This window comes from Crotalus tigris, unplaced genomic scaffold (assembly GCF_016545835.1).
Source record: "Crotalus tigris isolate CLP2741 ecotype Arizona unplaced genomic scaffold, ASM1654583v1 scf7180000024339.11422700, whole genome shotgun sequence".
Classification (NCBI taxonomy): domain Eukaryota; kingdom Metazoa; phylum Chordata; class Lepidosauria; order Squamata; family Viperidae; genus Crotalus; species Crotalus tigris.
In genome coordinates, this window is record NW_024100509.1 from 8,724,253 (window position 1) to 8,739,981 (window position 15,729).

Here is a 15,729-nt window from a genome sequence, read left to right on the forward strand (position 1 = left end):
TGTTGGTAAGAATAAGGTCCAGTATAACTGTCCCCATAGTTGCCTCTTCTACCTTTTGGGTGATGAAATTGTCAGCTAAGTGGGTCAGGAATCTGTTCCATCTCCCACTTGCTGCAGAGTTTGCCTCCCAATTGATATCAGGATAGTTAAAGTCCCCCATTACTACTGTGGTGTGCTTCCTATAATTTGTTAACTGAATAGCAAAAAGTTCATCTATTTCTTCTACTTGGTTATGTGGCCTGTAGTATACACCTATGGAAATATCAGTTTCCCCCCCTTTTATATTGACCCATATGCATTCTAGAAGCCTTTCATCCTTTGTTGCGTGCATCTCTGTAGAAAGTGATCTCTAACATATAATGCAACTCTACCTCCTATTTTGTTAGGTCTGTTTCTTTTGAACAGTTTGTATCCTTCTATTAGTACATTCCAGTCATGAGTTTCATCCCACCAAGTTTCTGTAATGGGAACTATAGCATACTTGCCCTCATATACTAGTATTTTGAGGTCACCATGTTTGTTCCCTAAACTTTTTAGTGTTCATGTATAGGCATTTAAGTCCTTTGTGGCTTACCTTGGGTACGCTTCTTACATCTCATTTGCACTTAAATTTTTCTTCTTTCTTTCTCTTTACTCCTTACCTCCTTATTTGACTGGATATCTAGTGGTTTATGCCTGGAATTAGGTCCTAAAGGTTGTGAAGATTGGTTACCCTCCCATATCATATATCATATCATATCATATCTATTTAATATATTTAATTAAAATATAATTCAATATAATATAATGAAAAAAAATCCTATTATATTTTATTATAATTATATTATATATTTTGCATAGAAAACCTACAATAGCCCAATGGAATTAGGAGTTGGTTTGATAAAATAAAATCCTTATTTATGGATATCATCATTGCCCTTTCTTAGTGCTACTTTGTGGCACATGAAATGCTATTTGGAATCAGTTATTTTCTTTGTACCTTCTCAAATTATTGAACCACATACACTCTTCTGATGAACTTATGTTGAAAGGGTTTCCTGTCACAAAGTGGTTTATGGATCTTGTCTGCTCTAATCAATTAATGTCATATTCGCATAGACTAGAAAGAAAACAAAGACTTTTTGTTCAAAAGTTAACTCATTGCTCTTACCTTTGGTGTTAATAGAGGTCATGCTAACTTCTGGGTAGTGAAGCAAGAGCAACAATGACCACAAAAGGAAAATATACATGTAAAAGAACATGCTTGGTGGGTGGGGATCCAGAACCCTTTATTATATAGAAAGAGAATGATCTTCAAACAAAATGAAATGCACAGGCCTAGGTGTGACTAAACTCTTTGGAGCTGCATCACACAGATCCCAGATGATTGACAAAATAATGAAATTCACTAAGCATCTTCATGGGATAGCAACACCCTGAACATGTTTGGGGAGTCTAAAATTAGCAAACTGGTAAAAGCAGTAAGCTCAGTGTAGGTAGTGACTTGGTTAATGCCCAATACCTTGCCCCAGATCCATGCAGAGCAAGACTGCATTATCCTTTTGCATGTTTCGGGATATGTAATATCTTCAAAGCATAAGTTCCTACTGCCTCTTCCCTTTACATTCCTCTCCACTGTTTTTTTTTTTTTTTTTGGGCTGAGAAAATGGCTACTTTATACAGCAGGAATGTTAAACTCTCTTCTGCCAGTTCTTTTGCTTTGATTCTCCACTATAATGAACAAATTGAATAGTTTCGATATATAGGCCGAATGTTCATATAGTTGCTTAATGACAAGACTGAGCTTTAAAAGCATATAGTAAATCCCAGCACTGTAAGATTGACTATATATTTTATGGGGATATTATGGAAAGAGATCAAATTTGATTCCTTGTTTCAAGTTGCTAAATGAGGAATAGATAAGCATGGCCAAATGATATCTCCGATGCAGAATTGACATTCACTGGAAAAATCTGTTGGGTATGTAATCAAGACAACCAGTGAGAGAATGAGGCATCACTGAGAAAAAAAGTAGTCTTGCATTGCTTTCAGGCTTGTGCATCGTTTTTGCTGGGAAACTGTTGCTCTGTTTTGTGTCCCAATAGTTCTTGCCTAAAGGGCAATGATAACTTATTTATCCCATGCCTTATTTTAAAGGCGGCCTGTGTAGTTCACATGAAAGCAGCACAGTTATAAATTAAGCTGCTGCTAGAATAAAAGTGAATGTTCATCATTCTGAAAATCTCAGTTTCCATTTATAGTGCTACCTGTATATTTCCCCAGCTCAGTGTAGCCTGAAATACTCTGGAACTTCATGCCATCAGAATTGAAGTGTGCATACATGTGAATGAAACAGAAATACTTGTTTTTTGAAAAACAGAAATCTTGCACTGAATCATTTTATAAATGATTTATAACAGAATGTTCTTAAAATATGAGATGTGATGTTTAACAAGATTTTTTGAAGGGCTGGCTGGCTTTGGCAATGTTAGAACTTTCCTGGTCAAATGAGTGAGGCTGCTGCTTGCTAAGTAGAACTGAACAGAGCAAAAGATCTACTTAGCAAAGATTTAAAAAACTGTCCAAAATCCAATTTTCTGCAGCGACTTTACGGGATCTTTTTTTGTTTTTGTTTTCTTTGAAACTGTAAACACAATAAGCATTTCCAATAGGATTCAATATATTGATGCGCTGACTGAAGTGCCAGTCCTGATTCTCCCATCCTGCCCCATCCCACCCTGTCTCTTTCTTTAAAAAAGGTTGTAATAACAAAAATTATCATTCCTTACAAGTTGAAGCACAGATAACAAACAGATAGAAAAGATCAGATGCTGGAGTGGATGAGGTTCTGCTTGGAAGGTCCATTGGTTCTGCTTTCTTTCCAAAGGGCCCCTATTAAATACCTGAGTTGCAAGGGATGTTCCTCCATTTGTTAAAATCTTGTGCTGGAAACAGCTCTCTATGCTGGGATGAGAGCAGAATTATTTCTTCACCCCTTCCCTCCACCCAAGAAAACAAGAACCAATGCTGATATTTAAGAAGAGACCCATCATGTGTCCAAAATCTCCCTGGTGGGGGATGGTTCATGAGGAAGGCCTTGTGTACTGTGGAGGGTCTGATTGTGGGGCACTGAGTTCTGCTGGAGCTCAAGTGCAATGGCATTTTGTGGGAACTCCTTCACTTGCTTCTTGTACTCTAGGAATGTGCAGACCTTGGTAGCAATGGCAATTATATTCTTGCCAATAAAGATTGTAGAGACTCTGCTGTCTTGAAATAGGACCATATTAATGGCTCGGATGAATATGGTAACCATATTTATGGTCACCAGGCTCAGGACAGGGTAGAGCATCATTTTCTGGGGAGCAATATGCTCTCCTTGCATGCTAATTTCACTCAAAGAAACACAGGGCAGGATCAGGAGCAGTATGTAGCAATAGAAGAACATGAGTCCTTCTGCCCAGATTGGCAAACCAGTCTTATGTGGCTCCCACAGGTTGGCTTGAATATCTAAGATATCCAATAAGTCCAAAGCCACCCAGAAGAGACGCCCTCGCAAATCCTCTTTCTTCCGAAAGGTACGTATATATTCCATACTGTCCAAGGCTACTAGCACTAGGTACAATCCTGGCACACAAATGGAGAGAAGCAAGGTCAGTGCCTTTCTAGCCACTGTCTCCAGATTTCTCTTATCAGCCTTACAGTTCTGGAATATAAAATACAGTTTGATTTCCAGCACAAAGATATAGAGGAACCAAAGAATCATAGCATAGCCCCGTTTGGCTGTCTTCACCTCAGCCCCCACCCAGACCGCCACATAGCGCAGCACAATCAAAAAGCAAATGTCTCCTACCAGGACAATGATGCAGACACCAATTTTACGAGGCCCTTGGTTCTGCTCTACCAGATAAGCATCCATGAATGCCATGCTGGTCATAATAACAAAGGTGGTAAGACATACGTGACGCTTATCTGGGGGTGGAAGCACCATGTTGAGATGATGGAACCACCCACCCTTTTCTTCCCACTTTGTGGTATTGCTCCAAGGGCCAGCCTTACATTTGTCACAGATGAAATCTCTTTAAATTGTTGGCAGTAAATCTTAATTATAAAATAAATTCCAGTAAGGCAATAACAGATGAACTTGATATTTCATCTGATACCTTCAAGTTCTGATCACTCAAAAGTACAGCAATCATCGGTTCTGAATTTTTTGCTGCATATAGAATCAAGATTTCCACTAGCAGAAAGATCCTTTGCTGATTCCCATAGTATTCACCTTCTGACTAAGCCTGTCGTTAGCATTTCTGATAGTATCTTTGAGAAGACCTTCATTTCAGTTATAATTGTTTAGTTTTTCCGCTATTAATGTCCTTCTTGAAGAATGAGAAGGCCCTCACTGGCTTGTAGATAATCTTCCTTATGGGCTTCTTGGCAGCAGTTCATCAAGTTCTTCAGCAATTAAAAAAATTGTCAGGCATCAACCATAGTAGCATGCTAGAATAGCAGGTCAAAACTTATTGCTCCTCAAAAGCTGTAAACAGGGGTGATCATTTCCCAGGGTATCTTTTCCCTTGTAAGTCCCTCTGCTCCTCCACCCATGACTCTATCCGGAGCAGAATCCATGGAGAGTAATACTTGCACTTCCAAGAGAGGCTTCTGATCCAGCATCTCTTTCTTGCTACTATCCATTCTGAGCTGGAAAAAAAAAAACCCAGAGGAAAAAATAAGTGAGGGAAGTTTCAGTCATGTGAGTCAAGAAGCTGTCTTTTTCAGCATGGATATTGAGAGTTAGAAGAAAGGAACAACTCTTCTGTTTTACAACTTGTATTACAAAACACCTTAAATACTTTTTTTGGGGGGGGGGGAGGGCAAATAACCTACCTTTGGGAAACAAGTCTTTGCCCTGGCTTTGTAGAAGATACAGAAGAAGCTCCGTCATCAAGGAAATTTAGGCAAAGTTACATTTGCAGCATAACACTATACTGATGTTTTGCAATTGCCTTCGATGAGCCTCCTTTTAACTGTTTCTCTAAAATTGCAATTCTTGCCTTTTGGAGGGAGATACCTGATCTTATATTAAGGTTGATACTTTCTGTTTAAGACAGAGGGGGTTGGACTAGATGACCTCCAAGGTCCCTTCCAACTTTACTACTATTACTATTACTATATACTGTTTACTTTTTTTTACTTCTTTCTGTCCATTTAAATCTTTTAACCTGTCCAATATTATGTAATATTCAGAAAAAGAAAAAAAAATCTAAAGTTTGCCTCAAAAGAGATATTAGAAGTCTCTCATTCCAAAATACAACCAAATCACATTCTGTTGATGTGGCTTCACTTTACCACTTCAGCTAGCCCCTTTTTAAGTTGACTTCAGGAGACCATGTTATATAATCTCATCTTCCCAAAACACTAAACTCCTGTGAATGTGTTCAACTTAAGTTGAAGCAATCACCTCTTTTCTCCCTTTCCCTTATACTTGGGAGAAGGAAAAAAATCTGATCTCTTGACCGGCACCTGAACACTGCATTTGTTAGATATCTTTTCCTCTGTTCTATATCTTGATCTAACATCTGATTTAATTAGGCAATTTTGAAGCTTCAAACTTTTTATCTATTCACAGCACTTTCTCAACTCCTCTCAGGAAACATGTATTTCAAAAGGCAAAACATGTTGTATTGGACCCATTCTTGTGATCCTCCAGGTGTGCATTTATAGAACCCATAGAGAATTTTGGAAATATGCCATAACCAGAAAGAATAAGAAAGAAATTCTGTGCACTAATGGTTATTGTCAAGAAAGAAGAACAGCTACAGAAATCTTTCAAATATTTCTTAGGAACCACTTCTGCAATTCCACTATGGATTCCAAAATCAAATTAGCTGCACAGCAATGATAGGTGTGAGTCTGTAAATCTGCATGCATTTCAGCATATGACCCCAATTAATTATTTGCATTCACCCCAATATGTTTTATGAATAAAGGAGCATATTATTCATTATAATGTAATAATCATTACATGCTTTAAGTGTTATGAATACATATAAGTAAGATCCTGCCATGGCCAATAAAAATATTAAGAAAAATATGTATAGTGGAATGTGCCTACAAAGGGAGGTGATGTAATGGACTAGAATAATGCAGCAGGTTCCCAAGAAGGAGAGAACACATTCCAAGGAGGTGGGCAACACAAGAGATAGCAGAGTGAGCTGAATTATGGGAAGAGAAAGGAAGTTAGGATAGCCACTCCATAGAATTTTCCAGGGTATATCCATTGGGATAAAGGTAGTAAAGGTTTAGTCTGGCAAGATTCTGTCTAAATATTAAAGCAAATAAAGAACTGAACTTTGACTGGATTGTGTTACGTCGTTCTTGAGCTAGGCTTCACAATGTCAGGGTTCTGCCACACAGACAACAGCAATGTAACAAATCAAAGCCCTTTAATAATTGCTGTAGGACTGGATCCTTGGAGAACTGGCATTTCTAATACTTGAAATATATAATCTCCAAAATATGAAAGAAACTCTTTAATCCAAAACAAATTTTGGCATGATAAATTTCAGATGGGGAATTGCAGCAAAAACCTTTTAGAAGGCTATTTTCATCTAGCAGATAATGATAGAAGCTATAAGAAGCAACATAAACAATGGAAATACTAGCAAAAAATACATACATCAGCTGAGAAGCAAACTCTGCAGCAAGTAGGAGATCAAATAGATTTTTGACATGCGTAGCTATCTATTTTGTCACCTGAAAATGGAAGTAAGAATAGAGGGTCACCTATATTGGACTTACTCCTAATTAATACGGATGAAATGATTGAGGAAATGGAGGTAGCAGGAACTTTGGAAGACAGTGACCATTCATCACAATGCAGGCACAGGTGACTGAACAAAGTCAGACCAGTGTTTTAAACCTTAAGAGAGCTGAGTTCAAGAAACTGAGAAACATTAGGAAAAATTCCATAGATGGAAATCCTGGAAGAAAGGCAGTTCAGGATGATGGGAAATTTGAAATAATAACATCTTAAACAAAAACAATAACACGGAGAAATACAAAAGACAGCAGGGTTGCAAAAAGAACTCTCTGACAAACTGAGGGAAAACAATGACAGGGATCAGGAAGACTAAGATTCAGAATGAACTAAGACTTGAAAAAAATGCCAATAATAACAAGTTTCTTTCAGTATGTAAAGAACAAGAAGAAAATCAAGGAAATGATTGGGCCACTAGTGACTAATGGGAGAAAATGACAAGAAGGTGACTGACAGCACGGAAAAGGTATAGAAAACAGAATGACAGGGTTGGAAGAGAAAGACCTCAAACAGGAAACATACAGTATATATACCATCCTGGTCAAATCTTTGTCCAACCTCTTCTTGGAAACCTCCAGTGATGGAGTACACACAATTTCTAGAGGCAAACCATTCTACTGATTAATTGTTCTCATTGTCAGGAAATTTCTCCTTAATTGTAGGTTGGATCTTTCTAATAAACTTCCACCCATTTTCTCCTGCCCTCGGGTGCTTTGGACCCCCTTTGTGACAACCCCTCAAGTAGTGGGAGACTATAATATTGTGAAGGGTTAGATGAAAGAATATATGTGCAGATGAGGCCCTGGGGATCAGAAGAAGGGTCATATGTGGAGATAGGACCCAGGTATGGTTGTAATGGACATGGGAATGAGGAAGATGAATTCTGAGAAGAAACATTTATCTTAGACAACTTTTTCTTTAACAACTTTTTTCCTTTCTGCTCACTGAGGGATTTGCAGCATACGTTTGCTAACAGTTGAGCAGTGTGAGGGGGGTTGCAGGAGTGGGGGGGGCTGCGGGGGGGGTAGGGGGAATGCAGGGATAATGAAGCAAGACAGATTCACAGGTTCAACCACTTAGCCAGGATGTTGAATCTCACTTACAAGAAAATCTAAAACCACATAGCTGGCACAGGAATCTAGAAGCTTTGCAAGATACCCGTGACCTGAGGAGGGCAACAGGTGGCGTGACATTTAGCTATTTTTCATAGCAAGTGAGAAAGCTTTGGGGGGCTGCAATCCAGGTAACCAATCAATATTATATGTTATGCATTTATTATTGAGAGGAGGCAAAGGGGTGTATGTGAATCACCTTTGAATATAAAAACTGCTCTAAAACTGTAATCACGGCCTTGGTACCTTTCAAAGCTGAGGCCACTTTTATCTCTTGGTACCAAAATAAAAGTCTTTCCACATCTTGGGTTTGGTGATCAATTGGCTTCAACACCAAGCCAAGACCCAGTTTTGGGAACAACAATTGGAATACTGCTATCATGTCATCCCTAGCCCTTCTCTTCGTTAGACTAGACAAACCCCATTCCTGTAACCATTTTTTCTATGTTTTAGCTTCCAGGTCTTAATAATCTCTGTTGCTCTTTTCTGCATTCTTTCTATATTCTCAACATCTTTTTTGTATTGTGGTGACCAGAATTGGATGTAGCATTCCAAGTGTGACCTCATTAGTGCAGTATAAAGTGGTACTACCACTTCTCGTGATCTTATCCCTCTGTTGATGCAGCCTAGGATTGGATTGGCTTTTCTGGCAGCTGCAGCACACTGCAGGCTCATACTTAAGTGGTGGTCCTCTAGGACACCTAGATCCCTCTCACAGTCACTATTGTTGAGTCAGATATCACCAATTCTGTACCTGTACATTTGGTTTTTCCTGCTAAGCATAAGAACTTACTTTTCTGACCACTGAATTGCATTTTGTTGGCTCAAATGAACTAAGCTAGCAACACATGTCAAAAATATTTTTAAAAAGTTTATTTCAACATGTAAAAAAATCCAAGAAAAGAAATCAAGGACACTATCAGTCCACTCATGGGAGAAGATGTTAAGGAGGTGATGGGTAGCGGGGAGAAAGTAGAACTGCTTAATTGATTCTTTATACCTGCCTTTATGCAAAAAGAAAAAATAGTCCAGCCTATGAAACAGTACCAAAGAACAGGGCTTTTCAACCGGTGGTACGCGTACCACCGATGGTACTTTGGCACCAGGCAGATGGTATGCAACCATCCTTGAGAAGTGGTAGCGGGGTGGTGGTGGTGGTGGAGAGGAATGAACTGAAGTGGCGGCAGTGCTGCACAAGCCTGAGGGTGAAACAGCTGGAGCTGCAGGGCTGTCGGGGATCAGCAGAAGCCCCAGGATCAGTGCTGGGCTCCAGCTGATCGGCACTTCCGGAAGCTGGAGGTGCCCTGAAGATAAAAGGTGGAGGAGGGGGGGAAAGAGGAGAGGATATAAAAGGAGGTTTTGGCAGGAAAGGGCCAGCAAGAAGCTGCCCCCCCCACCCCCTGAGCATGTGAAGAGGCGGCGAGCACCCAGCATCCCTGCTAACCGTCCCTGCTGACCACTGAGAAAGAAAAAAGGCAAGAGAAGTGCTTCCCTTTTCCCCAAGATGCCAGTGCTCATGCACTTGCCACCTTCTCTGTACAACCCCAGGGGATGGGATGGGGGGGCTCGCTGGCTCCAGGGCTGCCCCGTGGATCTAAGGCTGAGCACGTTCCAGCTTTGATCGCCCCCACCATTAGATCAGTGCCATGCCCACTCACTGACCTTAGCCTCACAGCCACCAGGCTTCCTTTTCACTGGGACTGCCCTGCCTGTGTGGGATAGCTATGGCTGGCAGTAGCATGGCCACTGGCAGTGCTGGCAATCTCTACCCCTCCCATCATACCTTCCTGAGCACGGAGGAAGGAAAGAGAAGCAGGGGAGGGAGGGAGGGAGAGAGGGAGAGAGGGAGAGAAGGAAGAAGGAGAGGCAACTTGGTTGGAAATGCCCCAGTTCGAAGGAGAAAGCAATTTTGTGTTCTGCTTTGTCACAGATAGAACTTTGTTGGCAATCCAAGCTAACATTGGTGTTATGTATTAAGCAATTAATAAGGTCTGTTATAAAAAACAGTTAACTGTTTGTTCTATTTGAATTATAGATTGTCTGTCTGTATAAATTTAAGCCTTTGTTTTAGGCGGGAATGAGTACTTTAAATTGATTGGCCGCCGCCTAGTGGTGGTACGTATAAATATAAGTCAAGCAGCTGCTAGAGCTTGCTTCTGTGAGAACTGAATAAAGAGCTGTTAATTCAACTCCGTGTCTTCAATGTCTCACTGTTCCCACTATACAACAGTGGTGATGAAGGTGGGATTATGCTGCTAGGAGGAAACAGCTAAGTCACTAAGGGGTAAATTCAGGCATCAGCGCCCTGGTTGGAACCTTGTTTCCCCCTTCTGCCTTCCAGTATGCAAACGCTGGAGGTAGCACATTCCTTGGGATCCGTCCCTAGGAATCTCACAGAAGCCCTAGCAGCATAAGGCATTGGAGATGCAGTAACTGCCAAGCCATGGCCAAAGTTGGCAAGCTTTCAGAGTTCGATGTGATGCACCCCAAACAATGGAGTTCATATGTTTCAAGAGTAGAAAACTACTTCAGAGCAAACCAGGTCAGAGAAGATAATTTAAAAGTTGCAACCTTGTGTGTGTGTGGCCAAGCCACCTTTGATATAGCGGAGAACTTAGTCACTACTGCTTCCTTGGAGTCAGTCACCTTCACTGACTTGAAATGAAGACTCAAGGAGCACTTCGAACCAAGACTGCCCATTATCACATATAGATACGCATTCAAGTAAAGAGAACAACAGCCAGGTGAAACCATTGCTGAATTCGTGGCCGCCCTACACCAAGCATCCCGGCTCTGTGAATTTCCTGACCTAGAGGACCAGCTTCGGGACCAACTGGTATGTGGCTGAGAAGCAGAGACTTACAGCAGAGGCTGTTTGCTAAAGAGACCCTGATATTCCAGGATGCACTGAAAGAAGTGATGGCAGAAGAGGCCACAGGTGGAGCCATCAAGGCTTTACATCCCTCAAAGAATTTCCCCAGCCAAATGCCTGTGCATCATGAAGAGTCAGAGAGAACAGAAGATCCAGACGTAGACATTGAGATTGACCGGGTGCAGAAGATCCCAGAAAGAAGACAGCGGCTGCTTGACAAGGCAGCTGTCTTCCCTAGCTGTCAGGGCTGCGGAGGATGACACCAGCACTCAGAATGCCAGTTCCGTGCAGCTGTGTGCCGAGCATATGGCAAACGGGGGCATATCTCGGCACAAAACTGCCTGTGCGTGACGCCTCTGCTGAGGCTCAAACAATAGTTACCCATAGAGGGGCATTCAAGGTTCGTCGCCTGCAGTTTGGGGTCAGTGTAGCCCCAGGGCTCTTTCAGAGTGTGATGGAATGCATGTTAAAAAACATTCCAGGTGTGTGTCCTTATTTCGACGATGTTTTAATTGCTGGGGAGTCAGCAGAGATAACTTGCAGAACGTTTAAGGGCTGTTCTTCAGCGCTTCCGCGAAGCAGGGCTGAAGCTCAAAAAAGAAAAATGTCAAATAGGAGTCAACTCCACATAGTTCCTCAGTTTCTGGATTGACGCTGCCAGAATACACCCAGCTGAAGCAAAGCTCAAAGGTACTTTGCAGGGTCCCAGACCAAAGTCAAAGGGAGAGCTGCAGGCATTTCTGGGATTACTTAACTTTTATCATGTCTTTCTCCCTCACAAGGCTGCTTTAGCAGAGCCTCTACACAGGCTCTTAGATAAAAGAGCACCATGGCAGTGGACTAGTGCCCATGAAAACAGTTTCAAAGCAGTCAAATCACTGCTGTCATCAGACTCTGAGTTAACACACTTTAACAAAAAACTGCCTATCAGTATTGCACGTGATGCGTCATCCTATGAGATAGGAGCAGTTTTGAGCCATATAATGGCAAATGGGCAACAAGCTCCCATGGCTTATTATTCAAGGACACTTTCCCCCGTGGAAAGAAATTATGCTCAAATTGATAAGGAGGCTTTAGCAGGAATAAAGAAATTCCACAATTTCATTTATGGTTGCCCATTTACGGTCTTTACAGACCACAAGCCACTTCTAGGTCTGTTTACTGCAGACAAGCAAACCCCTCAGATCCTGTCTCCGAGGATGCTGAGGTGGTCAATCTTTATGGCAGCCTACAATTACAGGCTAATCCAGAAGCCTGGTAAGGAAATGGGCCACGCTGATGGACTCAGCAGACTGCCATTGTCTAATTTAGAACCAGACCTCCCACCTGCTGCACACATTCTGTCAGTCAGGATTTGCCTGAATCTCCCCTTCACGCTGGGGATGTGGCTGCTGAGACAGCCTCCGACAAAACTCTCAGCTGAGTTTTGAACTGATGCTGAGGGGGTGGCCAGGAACAAGTCCTGGAACAGAGTTTCAGAGTTTTATTAGAAGAGAAGATGAACTGTCTACAGACAGAGGATGCATTCTATGGGGGAGTAGGGTCATAGTCCCACACACATTAAGGGAGAGAGTCTTAGAATCTCTGCATGAGAGACATCCTGGTATAGTAAGGATGAAGGCACTCACGAGAAGCTACCTGTGGTGGCCAGGGCTGGATAAGGATATTGAGGCTCAAGTTAAAGGATGCCAGGTTTGCCAACAGTCCAGACCTGAAATGCCTCAAGTCCCAGTACATCACTGGGAAACTACGCAAACTCCCTGGTCTAGGATTCACATAGACTACGCAGGACCGTTCCAAGGACAGGTGTTCCTCATTGTAGTGGACAGTCACTCAAAGTGGCTTGAGGTAGCACCTGTCCCTTCTATGACTACTGCCAGGACTATCCAAGAACTGTGCAGAATCTTTTCCACACACGGTTTACCTGATGTAATCATATCAGATAATGGGGCACAATTTACTGCTGCAGAATTTCAGTCATTTCTAACGTCTAATATGATTAGACACGCTACCTCTGCCCTGTTTCACCCGGCCTCTAACGGTCAAGCAGAAAGGATGGTCAGGACAACCAAAGAAGCACTTAAGGATGATTGGATTCACAGGTTGGCAGACTTTTTGCTCTGCCAACACACAACTCCATGATCAACAGGTCGTAGCCCAATGGAGCTGAGATGGGGATGTCGGCTGACCACGAAGCTGGACCGTCTCCATCCAGGCAGAGTTGCAACAGAGACAGCGCAGCCCAAGCCCCCAAGGAATTTGCGAGTCAGCGGCTGGGTTTGGTCAAGGGGCACTGTGGATAGTAGCTGTGGTTTGTAAGGTGTCAGGACCACTCTCTTATGAAGTGGTCCTGGAAGGCGGGTGCGTTTTGCGCTGCCACATTGATCAGCTGCGCCAGCGGCAGGCTAATCAAACCCTCATCGCCGACCAAGAGGAGAGCCAAGGGCTACCTGACAGCTGCGGCGTGTCTGAGCCACCAGAGTCCTGCGCGACTCAAGGAGACATGCTGGATGACTCAGTCATGATTGCATCACTACTGACCGAAGGAACATTGCCCACAGATCAGAGTATGCTGGAGGACTTATTTCCCAGCCTTTCAAGGACTGCTCCACTCACAGACTGGTGTACAGGTCTACCCAAACAGACCAGCTGAAAGGAGACCGGTCTACCTGACCAGAAAAGACAAACAGAGACTGGTCTACCCAACCCGAGCTGTCAAAAAGACTCTGGTCTACCCAGCCTACCAAGGATAGACTGGAAACCTCTGGCAGAGACGCGGCGATTGGGACGATCGCGGAAGCCGCCTACTTATCTGAATGACTATGTACAATTTATGGATATGTATTGATCTAGGGAGAAGGGGTGTTATGTATTAAGCAATTCATAAGATCTGTTATAAAAATGGTTAACTGTTTGTTCTAGTTGAATTATAGACTGTCTGTATAACTTTAAGCCTTTGTTTTAGGTGGGAATTACTTTAAATTGATTGGCCGCTGCCTAGTGGTGGTCCATATAAAAACAGAGCTTGCTTCTGTAAGAACTGAATAAAGAGCTGTTAATTCAACTCCATGTCTTCAATGCTTCGCTGTTCCCACTACACAATACCAACAATTGGTATTCTTGAATTGTGAGCTCTTAGGAAACTATCCATTCCTTGTGTGTTGCTAACAGCCATTTCCAGTGGGGAAAACAGGAAAAGTGGAGTGTGGAAAAATATTTTCCTTTGATATATTTCCAGTCTCAATTAGACCAAGGCAGGGTCCCTACAAGAGATCCCTTTTAAGGATTATGTATTACTAGAAAAGCAATTAAGCTACCTCTGTTCATAAATGCTAAAGCTGTTGCACATAAAAAATGGAGGAGCTCTCATCAACTATCACAGCCACCATTTTGACAGTTTTGCTGTACTGTTGTCTGTGGACTGTGGACACTAAATGCAAGCATGGATAAACTGAGCCTGGTTTGTTCTCGATCTTTTAAGTGGCCACAAACTACTAGCAAAAGTGATGTTTGATCACCAGGCAAGCTGGTCTGTCAGCTGCTTCAGAACCTTGAGGCTGCTGCTGCTTGGCTCGCTCTCCTTGGCCAGGTTGCTCATGGTGTGTGCAGGAGGGCAAAATGTGTGGGTCAGAGGGAGGCCCATTTCCTCTCCATACGAGGAGACCCGGCTTTGTAACTAAAGCATCCTCAGCAATAGGATGAGAGACTACCAAGAGAGTCAGGAGGAGGGGACTTCCTCTGTTGCAGTAGAATGAAGCATTAACATCGAACCTCAACTTTTTACTTTTCCATAGTAGTATAAACTAGCCATTTCTATAACAACAAATGAATCTAACCAGTAAAATCTAAAATTCCGCCCCTTTTTTTTCAGTCATCTTTTGACACCTTGCTAAGCACTGGTGGTACTCGAATATTGTCATGTCCTAAAAGTGGTACAATCTGTGAAAAGGTTGAAAAGCCCTGTCATAGGACATAATAGAATACGAGTTGAAATAGGCACGAAAATTGTAAGAGAACACCTATCCACTGTAGAGGAGTTCAAATCAAGGTTCTGAAGCAGCTGGTAGACTTGATTTCAGAACTAGTCAACAAAATCTTTCAAAGCTCCTGGAGCACAATGGACTGGAAAAATGCTGGATTGAATCTTCAAAAAGGGAAAAAAATGAATCCAGCAAACTACAGTCCAATCACTCTAACATTAATAGCTCTAAAGATCCTGGAAAAGATAATCAAACTGCAGATTTGTGAGCACTTAGAAACAAGCAAAGCTATTATTGGAAGCCAACATGGGTCTTTTAAATCAAGTGCATGCCAGAAAAACCTTACTGCCATCTTTAACAAAGTGACTAAATTAGTAGATCAGAGAAATACTGTGAATATAGTTTACTTAGATTTCAGTAAGGAATTTGACAAAGCAGACAGCAGCCTACATCAGCGGTTCTCAACTTATGGGTCGTGACCCCATTTGGGGTCGATCGACCATTTTACAGGGGTCGCGAAACAATGCAATCCGCCATTTCCCCCCCCAGGGGGCGCCGCCGCGCATGTGCGCCGCACATGGGGGGCACCGCGCATGCGCGCCGCGTTTGTGTGACGGGGTCGCCATCACACGAAGATTGAGAATCGCTGGCCTACATCTTGATAAGATAGTACAATGTGGAAGACAGCATCACCACAGATGGATTCAGAGTTGGCTGACCAACCCCACTCAGCATGTAGTCCTCAATGAAACTATATCTACACTGAGGAAAGAATGCAGTAGGGTAATGCAAGGCTCTGTCTTAAGCCCTTCAAAATTTACAGACAGCACCAACCTGGCGACAATTGCCAACATTTTGGAAGACAAACTCAAGATTCAGAAAGATCTTGACAGACTTGAGCACTGGAACCTATCCAGTAAGATGCAGTTCAGTGGTGAGAAATGTAAGGTCCTGTATAGGCAGGAAAAACTA

The 15,729-nt window shown here is 42.3% G+C and overlaps 1 protein-coding gene across 2 annotated transcripts in view; it reads right to left on the minus strand.

Annotated features, from left to right (window-relative positions):
* Positions 1 to 876: 876 nt before the first annotated feature.
* TMEM121 (transmembrane protein 121) overlaps positions 877 to 15,729 on the minus strand; it is a 51,173-nt gene continuing 36,320 nt past the window's right edge. Inside the window, exons 2-3 of one of the 2 annotated variants that reach the window (XM_039326115.1) lie at positions 6,653 to 6,729; positions 877 to 4,674 (exon numbers count right to left, since the gene is read on the minus strand). In XM_039326115.1, coding sequence (XP_039182049.1) covers positions 3,029 to 3,967 — 939 coding nt within the window. In that variant the 5' untranslated portion in view covers positions 3,968 to 4,674; positions 6,653 to 6,729 and the 3' untranslated portion in view covers positions 877 to 3,028. The remainder of the gene's footprint in view (positions 4,675 to 6,652; positions 6,730 to 15,729) is intronic. The other variant, XM_039326114.1, reaches the window with a different exon arrangement.